This window comes from Natator depressus, chromosome 7 (genome assembly GCF_965152275.1).
Source record: "Natator depressus isolate rNatDep1 chromosome 7, rNatDep2.hap1, whole genome shotgun sequence".
Taxonomy (NCBI): domain Eukaryota; kingdom Metazoa; phylum Chordata; order Testudines; family Cheloniidae; genus Natator; species Natator depressus.
Genome location: NC_134240.1, coordinates 45,293,472 through 45,309,321, shown reverse-complemented (window position 1 = coordinate 45,309,321; position 15,850 = coordinate 45,293,472). Strand labels below are relative to the sequence as shown.

Below are 15,850 nucleotides of genomic sequence, written 5' to 3'. Positions count from 1 at the left end.
TTCAATGGCCTTGTTTTCAGAAGGGACAGTTATGGTACCGTTCTGGGTGAGTTTGGTGGAGGAGAGTTGGGTCGAGATCGAGAAGGTCTCTTTGGTACTACGCTGGAAAATGAGGCTAGAAGGGATGTTAGGGCAGCCATTGTAGTCCTCTTTGCAGCAGGGCAGCCCCAGGTACAGAGCATGATTATTAAATGTGCTGTTCTCATCACACTGCAGATACAGAAAGGAAACTAAATTTTACCCAGTTGATTCACTTTATTCCACACATTCATGCCTTGCTAGCAACTGACTAACAATACTCTGAATTATTATCTCTATTATCATAGCACCTAGGAGACCTAGTCATAGATCAGAATCCCATTGTATGATCCTCTGAGTGCACAGAAAATCTATACACAGAAACCTATGCTTGCCATCATCAGGTACACTACATTAAGTCATCTGTGTTTAAGAAAATGTGGTCTCCCACCCACAGATCCCTTCAGAACTTTTAAGGACCTTTCAGATACACTACATATATCTGTTTGAGAGCTATATCTATACACTGAAGGAAAAAACTAGGGTGACCTGGTAAGGACAAAATTACTCTGCTAGAGTATTGTCGAGCAGGATTATGGTGTCTCACATTACTAGTCTAGTCCATAACAGCACGTTTTCAGAGCGTAAAAGCGTATAGTAATAACATACCCTCATAGCATTCGTGGGTGGTTATGAATACTAGTGAGACTGAATTTAAAACCAGAGAGGAGTCACAAAAATCATTATAATTTGAGGGGGGAAATCAATTGTACCTGAAAAATGAAACCCATCTATACCAAGTCCTATAATTTGGGATCTGTTATAAATAGGTTCAGAATCCTGTCACTATTTCCTCATGTAATGAAAAACCGCACTATCAGAAATGCAATGACGATTACTCAAATGTATCTATACTGAAGTAGGGATAAATAGGTGGCAGGTCTGCAGTGCAGCATTAGAAGAGTTGTGAGCTATGGTACCTTATAAACATAAAGCTCATGGATATCATCTGATAGGGTGGTGCCATCATCCCTCATCAGAGGAGTAAATGCAAAGCCAAAGAGCTTTTTTTCTCCTTTGTCTTTAGCTGCAACAGGAAATAAAGAACATAGAGAAACATTTCTGCATATGCTGCAAGTGTATGTGTGTATAATTTTTTCCCCTCACTCTCTATACTTCACACTCACTCCTTAGCCTCTCTGTATTTCTAACAACCAATGCACGACGCCACATCAGGATTCATTTTTATATCTATCTGTAGATTACACACACACACACACACACACACACACACACACAGTACTAGGTCTCAGTTTATGCTATTGACCACACAATTAGTCTCTACAAATGTAAATCACACACACACACACACACACACACACACACACAGTACTAGGTCTCAGTTTATGCTATTGACCACACAATTAGTCTCTACAAATGTAAATCAGACAAGCCTTTATCAAGATTGTGCTGACCGGAGTAAATGATATGCACAACTTGTAAAGATAATATGTCAAAGAACACAGTAGGAAAACAACATGGGAGTCTGTTGTCCTGAACTGCATGTTCTAATCTAGACCCTCTTTTTCTATTCTCTAACAACTCTTGATAGCACCAGGATTCTTAACATTGTACTTATTGTACTTTAAAGTTCCCTCTTCCAGTGACATGGCATTCTAATCCTCTACTTGTAATGGAAAGAAATCAACATTTTTAGATTTGTTTTGGACAAACGATTATGTTGCACTCACTGGAGCAATGCCTGAACTCAAAGCGAAGGTGAGACCCACGAAACCTGTCAATGGGGATGGGTAGCTTGATAATTTCTCCCCAACGAGGGCTGTTACTGTGGTAGAGGACAAAAGAGTGGTATGCACTTCTGTTTGGCTCTCCTGAGCCTAAACTGATACAGTCCTGGAACAAAACACAAAAGAAAGAATAGAAGACATCACCTCTACTACACAAGTAGGTTTCAGAGTAGCAGCCGTGTTAGTCTGTATTTGCAAAAAGAAAAGGAGTACTTGTGGCACCTTAGAGACTAATGAATTTTAAGGTGCCACAAGTATTCCTTTTCTTTTTGTGAATACAGACTAACACGACTGCTACTCTGAAACCTGTCTTTATGCAAAGCACTGAATTTAGCCGTATGGAGTGGAAAAAATTTGTTAGTCTCTAAGGTGCCACAAGTACTCCTTTTCTTTTTACACAAGTAGGGTGACCAGATGTCCCGATTTTTTAGGGACAGTCCCAATTTGGGGGGCTTTTTCTTATATAGGCACCTATTACCTCTCACCCTCGTCCTGATTTTTTACACTAGCTATCTGGACACCATATACACAAGTCATTTTATTACACTGAGAGAGCCTCATGCTGAGGTTACTGAGGTTAGTCTCTTTTTTTCTCTGTATAATTCATCCCCTTCTGCAAACACAAGGACAGAGATAGGAGGAGAATCCTGGATGCAAAGGAATCTGAAGTTTTTTGAAGGGAGATTTTTAGACGGTGCTTTGGATCAGAGGTACAGCTCTGGGACCTGTGTCTCAAGCAGCATTCAAACAGGAGTTGTTTGCTTTCCTTTTTCCTCAGATTATTATTATTAAGTTTTACCTTTGCATCAAGTAAGTGCAGGATATATATTAACAAATGGATCAGAAGGAAAAAATGGGAAGTAACAGATAATTACTCACTTGTAATTAGGCTTCTCTGAAAACATCATTTGGCTAGATTCCTACTTTTGGGTCTCAGCTCACTAATGTAATACAGGGAAGAACTCTCTGAGCTCTCAATTTTTTTTAGCTCTTTGAAGCACTGGCCATACAGCCCTGTTCTCAGATCAAATGCCAGTGCCCCAGTGCCCTTAGATAGAACATTTTATTTCATATTACTGAGTAATGGCAAGCAAAGAACACACAGGTTAATAATTACCACCTAAAGATACCAGAGTGGATTCCCACTCTTGGAGACTAAAAAACTCCGGGGTAGTCTTGACTAATCTATACATTCTCAGCACATGGAGGAACAAAAACTGTACAAGTCAATTTAATTAAGGAGTATCATGGAAACTTCCTGAATCCCCCATTCACAACAGGAGGTAGGACAGTTGGGAGAAATAGTGAGCAGGTGGCGAACAGCTGGAGAAAGAGTGTCTACACTATGAAATTAGGTCGAATTTATAGAAGTTGATTTTTTAGAAAGCAATTTTATTCAGTTGATTGTGTGTGTCCCCACTAAACGCATTAAGTCGGCGGAGTGCGTCCACAGTACCGAGGCTAGCGTTGACTTTCGGAGCGTTGCACTGTGGGTAGCTTTCCCGCAGTCTCCGCCGCCCATTGGAATTCTGGGTTAAGCTCGCAATGCCTGATGGGGCAAAAACATTGTCGCGGGTGGTTTTGGGCACATGTCGTCAGTCGCCCCTCCCTCCGGGAAAGCAACGGCAGACAATCGTTTCACGCCTTTTTTCCGTGCGGGTGCCATACTGCTTTCAGCAGACAGTGCAGTAGGACTGCTAACCGTCGTCATCGAACCACCGCTTCCGCTGCCACTCTGCTCTCCTGATGCTATGAATCCACCTCGCAGGTCCTCTATATGACCGTCGTCATCCACTGCTTCCGCTGCCACTCTGCTCTCCTGGTGGTCTCACAGGGCTGCTTCCACTGCAACTCTGCTCGGCTGCTCTTGTCTCTCCATATCACGGCAAGCGTGCAGCCCACTCAGCTGTTGTGTCCTGGCAGCAGACGGTGCAGTAGGTCTGCAAAACTGGTCATCCAACCACCGCTTCCCCTGCAACTCTGCTCAGCTGCACTCCTGCAGACCCCATACCACGGCAAGCATGAAGCTTGCTCAGATCACCGCGGCAGTTATGAGCATTGTAAACACCTCATGCATTATATGCAGAACCAGAACCTGCAAAAGCAGGTGAGGAGGCAATGGCAGCGCAGTGATGAAAGCAATGAGGACATGGACACAGACTTCTCTCAAAGCACGGGCCCTGGCAATTTGGCCATCCTGGTGGCAATGGGGCAGGCTCATGCCATGGAATGCCGATTCTGGGCACAGGAAACAAGAACAGACTGGTGGGACCGCACAGTGTTACAGGTCTGGGATGATTCCCAGTGGCTGTGAAACTTTCGCTTGCGTAAGGGCACTTTCATGGAACTTTGTGACTTGCTTTCCCCTGCCCTGAAGCGCATGAATACCAAGATGAGAGCAGCCCTCACAGTTCACAAGCGAGTGGCGATAGCCCTCTGGAAGCTTGCAACGCCAGACAGCTACCGGTCAGTCCGGAATCAATTTGGAGTGGGCAAATCTACTGTGGGGGCTGCTGTGATCCAAGTAGCCAACGCAATCACTGAATTGCTGCTATCAAGGGTAGTGACTCTGGGAAATGTGCAGGTCATAGTGGATGGCTTTGCTGCAACGGGATTCCCTAACTGTGGTGGGGCAATAGACAGAACGCATATCCCTATCTTAGGACCGGAGTACCAAGGCAGCCAGTACATAAAACCGAAAGGGGTACTTTTCAATGGTGCTACAAGCACTGGTGGATCACAAGGGACGTTTCACCAACGTCAACGTAGGATGGCCAGGAAAGGTACATGCCGCTCGCATCTTCAGGAACTCTGGTCTGTATGAACAGCTGCAGCAAGGGACTTACTTCCCAGACCAGAAAATAACGGTTGGGGATGTTGAAATGCCTACAGTTATCCTTGGGGACCCAGCCTACCCCTTAATGCCATGGCTCATGAAGCCATACACAGGCACCCTGGACAGTAGTCAGGAGCTGTTCAACTATAGGCTGAGCAAGTGCAGAATGGTGGTAGAATGTGCATTTGGACGTTTAAAAGCGCACTGGCGCAGTTTACTGACTCGGTTAGACCTCAGCGAAACCAATCTTTCCATTGTTATTACTGTTTGCTGTGTGCTTCACAATATCTGTGAGAGTAAGGGGGAGACGTTTATGGCGGGGTGGGAAGTTGAGGCAAATCGTCTGGCTGCTGATTACACGCAGCCAGACACCAGGGTGGCTAGAAGAGCACAGCAGGGCGCACTGCGCATCAGAGAAGCTTTGAAAACCAGTTTCATGGCTGACCAGGCTACGGTGTGACAGTTCTGTTTGTTTCTCCTTGATGAAAACCCGCCCCCTTGGTTCACTCTACTTCCCTGTAAGCCAACCGCCCTCCCGTACACCCTTCGATCACCGCTTGCGGAAGCAATAAAGTCATTGTTGCTTCACAATCATACATTCTTTATTAATTCATCACACAAATAGGGGGATAACTGCCAAGGTAGCCCGGGAGGGGTGGAGGAGGAGGAAAGCACCAGGTGGAGTCGGGAAGGAGGGAAGGACAAGGCCACACTGCACTTCAAAACTTATTGAATGCCAGCCTTCTGTTGCTTGGGCAGCTCTCTGGGGTGGAGTGGTTGGGTGCCCAGAGCAGCCCTCTCCCCCCCCCCCCCCCCGCGCGTTCTTGGGCATCTGGATGAGGAGGCTATGGAACTTGGGGGGGAGGGCGGTTGGTTACACAGGGGCTGCAGTGGCGGTCTGTGCCTTTCCTGCACCTCAACCATTCACCAGAGCATATCCGTTTGATCCTTCAGTAGCCTCAGCATTGCATCCTGCCTCCTTTCATCATGCTGCCGTCACCTTTCCTCTTGATCCCACCACCTCTCCTGTTGCTCCCAACACTTGTCCTCACGTTCATTTTTGCTTTCCTGGACTCTGCCATTGTCTGCATCCAGGCATTCTGCTGTGCTCTTTCAGTTTGGGTGGACTGCATGAGCTCAGAGAACATTTCATTGCGAGTGCGTTTTTTTCACCTTCTTATCTGTGCTAGCCTCTGGGACAGAGATGCTAGTCACAGCTTTGAAACATTTGCAGCTGCGGAAGGAAAAAAGGGAGTTTAAAATTGAAAAAGACACATTGGCCATTTAAAAGGAGAGGCTGATGTTTTCGGGTTAACGTGCAGCACAAACCAACTAACCCCCCCACCCAATTCTCTGGGATGATCGCTTCACCCCTCCCCCCACCACATGGCTAACAGCAGGGATGATTTCTTTTCAGCCACAGGCAAACAGCCCAGCAGCAATAGCCACCTCTGAATGTCCCCTTAATAAAATTCCCCTATTTCAACCAGGTGACCATGAATGATATCACTCTCCTGAGGATAACACAGAGCGATAAAGAATGGATGTTGCTTGAATGCCAGCAAACAGCAGGACCACATGCTGCCATGCTTTCTTATGCAATGATTCCAGACTACGTGCTATTGGCCTGCCGTGGTAAAGTGTCCTACCATGGAGAAACCTTTTACAAAGGCTTTGGGAGTACCTCCAGGGCAGCTTCATTGAGATGTCCCTGGAGGATTTCCGCTCCATCCCCAGACACTTTGACAGACTTTTCCAGTAGCTGTACTGGCTGTGAATGCATCCCAAGTCTTCAAGGCAAGTTAATTATTAAACATGCTTGCTTTTAAACCGTGTATTATATTTACAAAGGTACACTCACCAGAGGTGCCTTCTCCACCTTCAAGGTCCGGGAGCCCAAGTTGGGAGGGTACTGTCTCCAGGGTGATAAACAGTTCCTGGCTGTCAGGGAGAATGGTTTCTCCGCTTGCCTGGTGTGTGCTATCTTCAACCTCCCCCTCCTCATCATCTTCGTCGTCCCCAAAATCCTCATCCCTGTTGAGTGAGACTCCCTTGCAGGAGGCCACGTACAGGTGTGGGGTAGTTGTAGGGGCACCCCCTAGAATTGCATGCAGCTCATCATAGAAGCGGCATGTCTGGGGCTGTGACCCCAAATGGGCATTTGTCTCTTGGGTTTTTTGGTAGGCTTTCCTGAGCTCCTTAAGTCTTTTGGAACGGAGTTCTGATAACACGGATTTGTCTCCCCATACAGCGATCAGATCCAGTACCTCCCATTCGGTCCATGCTGGAGCTCTTTTAAGATTCTGGGACTCCATGGTCACCTCTGCTGATGAGATCTGCACGGTCACCTGTGCTGATCAGCTTGCCATGCTGGCCAAACAGGAAATGAAATTCAAAAGTTTGTGAGACTTTTCCTGTCTACCTGGCCAGTGCATCTGAGTTGAGAGTGCTGTCCATAGCAGTCACAATGGAGCACTGTGGGATAGCTCCTGGAGGCCAATACCGTCGAATTGCGTCCACACTAACCCAAATTCAACCTGGCGATGTCAATTTCAGTGCTAATCCCCCTCGTTGGGGAGGAGTACAGAAATCAATTTTAAGAGCCCATTAAGTCGACAAAAATGGCTTCGTTGTGTGGATGGGTGCAGGGTTAAATCAATCTAACGCTGCTAAATTCGACCTATACTCGTAGTGTAGACCAGGGCCAAGAAGGAGACACTCCATGGTTTGTATTGAAATACAGATATACAAAAAGGTAAAGCACAAATGCATTCACTGGCTGGACACCTGCAAAGCAACCTGGAAGCTCTGACTACACCATACATCTTAAAACAAAGCAGAAAAAGGACAGTTGAAAGAATCTGCAAGTATAACTTCCAAGAAAAATTGATTTTGTTTTTGTTACCCCCACTCCTTCCAGGAAAATAGTAACCCAGGTTTTGGATTATTGATTTTTTATTTTTTGGGTGGGGTAGGTTCCTCCCTTTTAATGTTCTGAACTTCTCTATCAATTTGAAATATTTATATGGAAGGAACATAACAGAATGAATTCAAAATAGAACAGGTGCAGAGAATGGTTACTAGGATGATCCAAGGAATGGAAAACCTACCTTATGAGAGGAGACTCAAAGAGCGTGGCTTATTTAGATTAAGCAAAAGAAGGCTGAGGGGAGATATGATTGCTCTCTATAAATACATCAGAGGGATAAATGCCAGGGAGGGAGAGAAGGTATTTAAGTTATGCACCCATGTGGACACAAGAACAAATGGCTATAAACTGGCCATCAACAAGTTTAGGCTTGAAATTAGACAAAGGTTTCTAACCATCAGAGGACTGAAGTTTTGGAGCAGCCTTCTAAAGGAAGTAGTGGGGGCAAAAAACCTAACTGGCTTCAAGACTGAGCTTGATAAGTTTATGGAGGGGATGGTATGATGAGATTGACAACAATGGCATGAAGCGGATCTGTGACAGCTAGCAGCAAATATTTCCAATGGCTGGTGATGGGACGCTAGATGGGGATGGCTTTGAGTTACTACAGAGAATTCGTTCCCAGGTGTCTGGCTAGTGGTTCTTGCCCACATGCTCCTCAGGGTCTAAACTGATCGCCATATTTGGGGTCGGGTAGGATTTTTTCCCCCCGGATCAGATTGGTAGAGACTCTGGGAGGTTTTTTTGCCTTCCTCTACAGCATGGGGCAAGAGTCACTTGCAGATTTAAAATAGTGTAATTGGTGGATTCTCTGTAACTTGAAGTCTTTAAATCATGATTTGAGGACTTCAGTAACTCAGACAGAGGTTAGGGATCTGTTACAGGAGTGAGTGGGTGAGGTTCTGTGGCCTGCAATGTGCAGGAGGTCAGACTAGAGGATCATTATGGTCTCTTCTGACCTTAAAGTCTATGAGATTATAATGTAACAGAATACTCTGGGGGCACTAGGACTCAAGTGCCCCTCCCCACAGGTAAAACAGCAGAGAGGAACCAGCCAGATGCAGCCAAAGCAGGGACCACTGGACATTCAGAGAACTTTCTACAACTTTGACTGGATTTTCTGTGCCCTATGGTGATTGGTTGTTTGCTTCAACGAGAGCCCTGCGCAGATACAAAATTTGTATCCACATTTGATCCATGATCTGCAAAAATGGTCCATGATATAAGGTGGATATCTGTAGAGTTGCAGGGCTCTAGCTACAACCCTCTCTCTCCTTTGCAGTCTCGTCACCTTAGCTTCACTCCACACCTGCTCCTCTTACCCCCTTCCCTATCAGCCTCACTCTCCTTCTCTGCCCTTTATATTTAGCTTATCTCCTTCTAAGTAACCCCACAATAAATAAATATAATCATGTAACTAACCTGACATTTGCTGCCATTACACTGTTCACTCAGCTTGTGTATTATACCCTCTTCCCCTGCCCTGTGTCTCTCTCGTCTATTTAGACAGTAAACTCTGTGGGGCAGGGACTCCCTAATACTGTGTATATTTACAGTGCCTACAACAATGGGGCCAATTCTTGGTTGGCTCTTAGGCACTACATAATAAATAAAGTTTAATCTCTTTTAATATTGCTAGAAGCTAGGATATAGCAGATAAACTGATCAGCACTATAAGGAGTTTATATCATGGAAGTAGATGCATAGTAAGATTGGATACAGGCCTGGGTGAATGGTTCAATATTGTGACTGGAGTTAGATAAGGGTGTGTGTTATCATCAATCCTCTTTGCATTGGCAGTAGATTGGGTGATGAAGCAGGCAACACAAGGCATCATGGACGGTGTAAAATTGGTTAGCAGAGACTAGTTAACACAACGTTAACTTTGCCAACAACATTGCTTTACTGAGGCCAGGTCTACACTACTGGCTAAATCGGCACTGCTCTGATCCCTGCAGCAGTATCGGTTTAGCAGGTCTGATGAAGACATGCTAAATTGATGGGAGAGCACTTTCTGATCGAATTGTCTACTCCACCTCTCCGCCAAGAAGGGTAAGGGAAGTTGGTGGGAGAGTGTCTCCCATCGACACAGCACAGCGTAGACACTGCGGTAAGCGGATCTAGCTACGTTGACTCCAGTTACGTATTTCAATGAAGTAGCGTAACTTAGATCAATTTACCACCATAGTGTAGACCAGCCCTAAGTATGAATGGAATGGAATTACTGCCCTAACATCAGAGGTAGAACAGGAAGCAGCAAAATTTGGACTGAAAATCAAGGCAGAGAAAAATCAATATTATGAAAGTAGAAAACTGGACAACAGATACAAAGGTGTACATGGATGGAAAAGAAATTTAACAGCTAGCAATGTTCTGATACCTGTGTGTGTGTGATGTCATTCAAAGGTGGCTGTGATAAACATATTCACACAAGAAAAACACCACTTTTGGAAGGATGACCAAATTTGGTCAAACAGATCTTCACACCAAATGATAGGTCAGATTATACCATGTGATTGTACTGAGCATGTTTCTGTACAGAGCAGAGACATGGCCAATGACTGTGGCTAACAAAAAGAGATTGGAGGCTTCCCATCAAAGATGGTGGAGGAAAATACTGAATATTTCATGAAAAGACAAAATTACAAATATAAGAGTAAGGGAGCTGAGAGAGCAGGACAGGTTATAAAATATCATCAAAGAAAGATGGGTCAGCTGCCTAGGACATATATACCATATGGAAGACAAGAGACATGCTAAGCAAGTATTGAAATGGGTATCTGACAACAGAAAAAGAAAGCAAGGAAGGTCAAGGAAGAATTAACTGAAGACAGTGCCAGAGGACACTGATTGATCCGGCATCAGCTGGGATGAAGTACCACAACAACTAGTGAGTGACCATAATCAGTGGAGGAATTAGACTTTCCAATTTGTCAGCAGCTCAGAAGGAAAGAAGACCAAAGGTGAGGTTTCTCTCTTTCTACATGTTCCCTCACCCATACAGCAGATTTCTGTATATGATGTGGCAAGGCATCTTTTTTGCCACGTCAGCCTCAGCATTTCTCTCTGTGGTGGCAGAGGCAGGGCTGGAGTAAGTCAGTCCTACTCTGGAGGTTTTTAAATTCTTAACTTTGGTTTATTTACAATATTTACAAGGTCAGGCTCAGGGTAGGCTAGAGTAGTTCTCTTAAGCAAAAGAACCCCATAATACAAAAGAAATATATCTCCTGGACCCCTGACTAGAGTATTAACTTATTATGCTGGTTTCTGGTTACTAGCCCTTCCCCAAAACAGAAGTAAATTCAATGTTTCCCGTGTACGGAGGAGACCAGCCTTCTCACCTAGGATAACCCTTTTCTTCCTGCTGCCCCTAACCCTGCTGAAGCTTGTTTCTTCTCCTTCCTCCCACTCTCTTACTGGAGGAGGGGCTTTTAAAGGTCATCAGCAGCCCTTAATTGGACTCAAGTGTCTCTAATTAACCTGAGGTAACGTCTTTTCAGTTCATAGGAAAAAGGGTCTTCACCGTTATAGGACTGATACACATGACTTCCACCACTCTCTTATAGCTGTGAGGTTTGACTTTGTCACAATGATCAAGAATTTTGTTAATAAGTGCTTATTGTTATATCACATGCTTCTACATATAGTAGAAAAACAGAGTTTATTTGTAAGGTGCCAGTTCCTGAAGCATTCAAAGCATAGGAATTCATATTAACTAATAACAATTCCATCTCTCCTCTCCTTCCCTCCACTACAATAAAATGGCCTCTGTTTCTCAAAAGAGACTTAACACTGAAGTGCCCATGTATCAAAATCATTGTCACTCAATCTGCTTATTTCAGAGTAGCAGCCGTGTTAGTCTGTATCCGCAAAAAGAAAAGGAGGACTTGTGGCACCTTAAAGACTAACAAATTTATTTGAGCATAAGCTTTCGTGAGCTACCACTCACTTCATTGGATGCATATATATCCATTCTTACTTGTAATTTGGTAAGAAATTAAGTAGATCTCTTGTAAGAAACTGATTTGTGGTCCTGGCTTCTCTGAGGAGGACCCAATGCTCTTTTATTTACTTGGATTTGGGATATCTTTGAAATGAAGTGATATATTTTTAAAATCAGTCACTTATAAAAAAAAAATCTACCTAACAATCTATATGGGTCTAACCTCTCAAATCTGTGATATCTGAACCTTTGTCCTAGTTCCTTACATGACCTCACCATCATCCAACAAAGGAAATACTCTAAAAGGTTTAATTAAGAAAAAGAGAAACTTTAACCATAATTATTATTGAACATGTCAATAATAATAAATATGCCAAATCTATAAAATTAGTCACAATGTAATGTTGGCATGCATAGCTGAACCATGGGCCATACATTGATTCTAAGTAAGATGAACTGAATATATCCCCAGCTCTCTGACCATCCTTATTTCAACAAGATGGGCCATTTTAATACTGACCCATATTTTTGTTATTATTTATATTACAGTAGCAGCGAGAGGCTACAACTGAGATTGGGGCCTCATTGTACTAGGTACTGTACAAACAGATACTATAGCAAGAGACAGTCCTTGCCCAAAAGAATTTACAATCCAAACGGATTAGTTCAAGCGGACACATCCTCAAAATGGAGAAATTGTGTGCTCAATGCACAAAGAAGTTCATGTGTTTTTAAACTTCAGACCAAATATTTAACTGAAACATGTAAGGCCAGATTCTCAACTGGTATCAGTCAACACAGCTTGACTGAAAACAATGGAGATATTTCAATTTACACCAGCTGAGGATCAGACCCAAAATTCAAAAGAATGTTCCCTAACTTATAGAGCATTTCAAATGTTCAAACAGCTGTCCAAAAAGGAACTGATTAACAACAACTGAGGATTCCTAAATGGGATATGACATACCTCATAACAAGTAAGCAAAATATCCAGCCTAGCGCAATAAGAGCCCACAAGAGAAAGCAGAACTCTGCTCCCTTTAATCTGAATATTTGTATAGTTTATTACTTCAGAATAGCAGCATGAAACATATCACATTTAACATCTATTGAATTGAATTTAGACCACTTCAAAAATGCCAGTCGCCAATATGCAGAAATAATCAGTACCACATAACAGAAACACACTATACGGCATTCAATTTGGAGACTAATCCCGTCTCATCTCTTTGCTCACTGTCGAGTTTTCTGCGTGATGTAAAAATTTTGCCAATTCATCTGCCAAAGTAAAAGCAAATGAGACCAGCCATCTGGGATTACTGTTAATTTAGTGGGGTAATTTATCATTCCACATTAATATCCTTGTCCTTGTAGAAGACAGTTGACCTTTTAAGTGTATACTGGTGTTCTAAATCTATAGAAAAACCCTGAAAAACAGAAAACTTCAGCTCCTCAAATGTTAGGTTTCCAGTTTGTGTCAGCCTCCAAAATGCTGTAAAGATTAGACAAAAAGTTTGCTTTCAAGGTCTTCCTCTTAATTTAGGTGAAGATCTCTGAGAATGATGAGATCTATCACTTTAATAGTCTCAGCTCTGTAATGGATTTTAAGATGTCTAGGCATCCATTTGCCAAAAACCTACATGGGTTTATTACCCTAGGTGTTTTCAGTATGATACTAAATTAATATTGTTTTATCTTTTATTTTCAGAATCATTCTGTTTTGTTTCAAACTATTCGCAAAATTTCAAGGTATTTTACTTTACACTTCATACATGTGGTCTAGTTAATCTTCATTTTGGCCATTTAGAGCAAGTGGGCTTTTAATTTTATACTTGTGACGCCCCTGCCATTTCCCATCAGGAGTGAAGCAGATATCATTTAAGGTCAGATAGGATTTTGATATTAAACAGAAGGAGAAGCTGTTGCTGCAAAGACACTGTCAGCTAGAGAACTTCAGCTGCAATAATTCAACATAATAGAAAATGAAAAAGAGTGCATTAAAGATTAATAATTTTTTATTGTAAACATTAATAGTAAGGAGTTTCTGGAAGAGCTGCTTGATCCAATATCTTCAGTGTTTATATTTGTTTTCCCAGAAGGATCACCTGAGTTCCTTGAGGCTGCTTACGTAATGCGATGCAGCCATTTTCTCCCCCAAGTTTCTTTTAATTATAGGGTGAATTTAATAACTTTTAGTGCTTAATAGAGAGGAGAGATTGATAGCAATTCTCTGTTCCAAGCATACAGTAATTGAGCAGAACTGCGCAAGTTTCTCTCACACAGTCAAAGCACCACAATTCCAATTTGAAATATATTTGGCTGTTCCTGGTCTATGGCTTATTCTGAACAGAGATTGCTGGTTGTGATAAGGGGTGCTAAATTACAAAGTAGTGTGAGGAAATTTCCACTAAAATTAGACAGAAATTAGACTAAAACCACCAAACGTGTTGACTTGGGAAATAATTCAAATTTGAATACAATGCCTTCTACAGACTTCAGTGGGACAAGACAATAATTTTAAGGACATCTCAATCTCTCCCTAAAGGCCCAATTCTGTCATCCTTACTCATATTTTTGTATGCAGTATTGTTGTTGTAGCTGTGTTGTTCCCAGATATCAGAGATAAGGTGGGTGAGGTAATATCTTTTATTGGAGCAACTTCTGGTTGGTGAGAGAGATACGCTTTTGAGCTTACACAGAGCTCTTCTATAGGTCTGGGAAACTCACTCAGTGTCACAGCTAAATACAAGGTGGAACAGATTGTTTAGCATAAGTAACTAACACACATTTCAAGGGACCATTCAAGATGAAATGGTCCGTTAATACCCCTCCAGTCATAGGGAGGAAAGGAAAGGGGGGGTTGTCAGTGGGAAATAGATTATTTTAATAAGCCATACATCCAGTGTCTCTATTCAGTCAGGTATAGAGTGACATATTCAGTCCTCATCCTCAAAGGAAACTTGCACAACACTTTCAAGAGACAAGCTGGGAGCTTAACCTCATAACTTTTGCTAGATACTAAAAATTGTGAGCCTGCCCCACACACGCTGCAGCAGTGGCTCCTTCCCCGGAGCTGGGCCTGGTTCCTCATTCTGGGCATTGCGACTTGGTGCACAGGGTTACAGTGCCATTCACATTTGGCCCAGCCACCCCTCATCATTAACAGAGTGGCAGCTGAGCCAAACCTGAGCAGTGCTGTGATCCCACATACCAAAGCACAATGCCATTCACTTAAATTTAGTCAGCCGCACCCTTCTCCCCTCCCATCACTGGCATGGAATTCTTGAGTTTTGATCCACTCTGAGTGAAAAGTTTACTAAATTAGCTTTTCACTTACTGTTTATTAATGTTTTGTCCAAGTGCCCAAATTCAGAGGTTTACCATTATTTCCCCACTAGCAGAATTGCCCTAAATTAATTCAAGCCTGGTAGTTGAATCTCTTTATCATAGTATAGTAGTAAATAAAGAACCCCAAAGGCCCAAAACGTTGAAGGAAATCATTTTATTCAAAACTTTCCAGGGTATTAGAGAAGGCAAGAGAAGATGTGCATGGAACAAGTAGGTTGATATTGATGTAACTCAGCACGGAAACAAACTAATTTGCTTACCTTCAGGATCTCTCCATCTGCATAAAGAACATACATGGTCACTTCGATGTTCTTCTGCACACTCTTCCCGCCTCTCTCAAAATCCCCCTTCTCTAGTGTCAGGTACAAGTCATTACGTATATCACCTGAAATGAGAGATAGAAGTCACATGTTTAAACACCACATCAAAGATATGGTGCCTCTATGGAGGCAACTGACTGACTTTGTTCTTCAAGGTTTTGGCTGGAGCTCAACTCATTCCAAGCAGCAAGTTAATAAAAAAAAAAAAGAATATTTGACCAACAATGAATTAAATCAGAGGGTTGTTAGTAACGTTTGTATTAAATCTGAATTTGGAATCAATAATTGCATTATTACGGGGGGAGTGAAGGGAATGGGAAAATAACCTCACATTCTTTTGCCGGGTCATCTGATTTGGAATGATCCAGGTAAGTTTAACCAATGGTCAATAACACTTAATTAACTGTCTCTAGTATGCTTTAAAAATTGTGATATTTTGTAGCAAGTAAGTTCAAGTAATTCTTTTCACAACAAAACTAATGTTTATTATTACTGTAACAAAAGCAAAAGCTGTTCTTTGTTTTGAAGATCTGTTTGTAATTCAAACCTCTGCTGAGGTGGAGTGGGTGAGAATTAATACATTTCTTTCTGCTGGATTCCTGGCTAGCTTGCAGACTCCATGCAGGAGTGCTAGGGAGAGAGCACTAG

The 15,850-nt window shown here is 42.7% G+C and overlaps 1 protein-coding gene across 6 annotated transcripts in view; it reads right to left on the bottom strand.

Annotated features, from left to right (window-relative positions):
• Window positions 1-15,850, bottom strand: part of DOCK3 (dedicator of cytokinesis 3) — a 628,721-nt gene that overhangs the window by 118,192 nt on the left and 494,679 nt on the right. For all 6 annotated transcript variants that reach the window (XM_074958290.1, XM_074958294.1, XM_074958289.1 and 3 more), the window contains exons 15-18: window positions 15,143-15,267; window positions 1,770-1,932; window positions 999-1,105; window positions 39-210 (exon numbers count right to left, since the gene is read on the bottom strand). In XM_074958290.1, coding sequence (XP_074814391.1) covers window positions 39-210; window positions 999-1,105; window positions 1,770-1,932; window positions 15,143-15,267 — 567 coding nt within the window. The remainder of the gene's footprint in view (window positions 1-38; window positions 211-998; window positions 1,106-1,769; window positions 1,933-15,142; window positions 15,268-15,850) is intronic.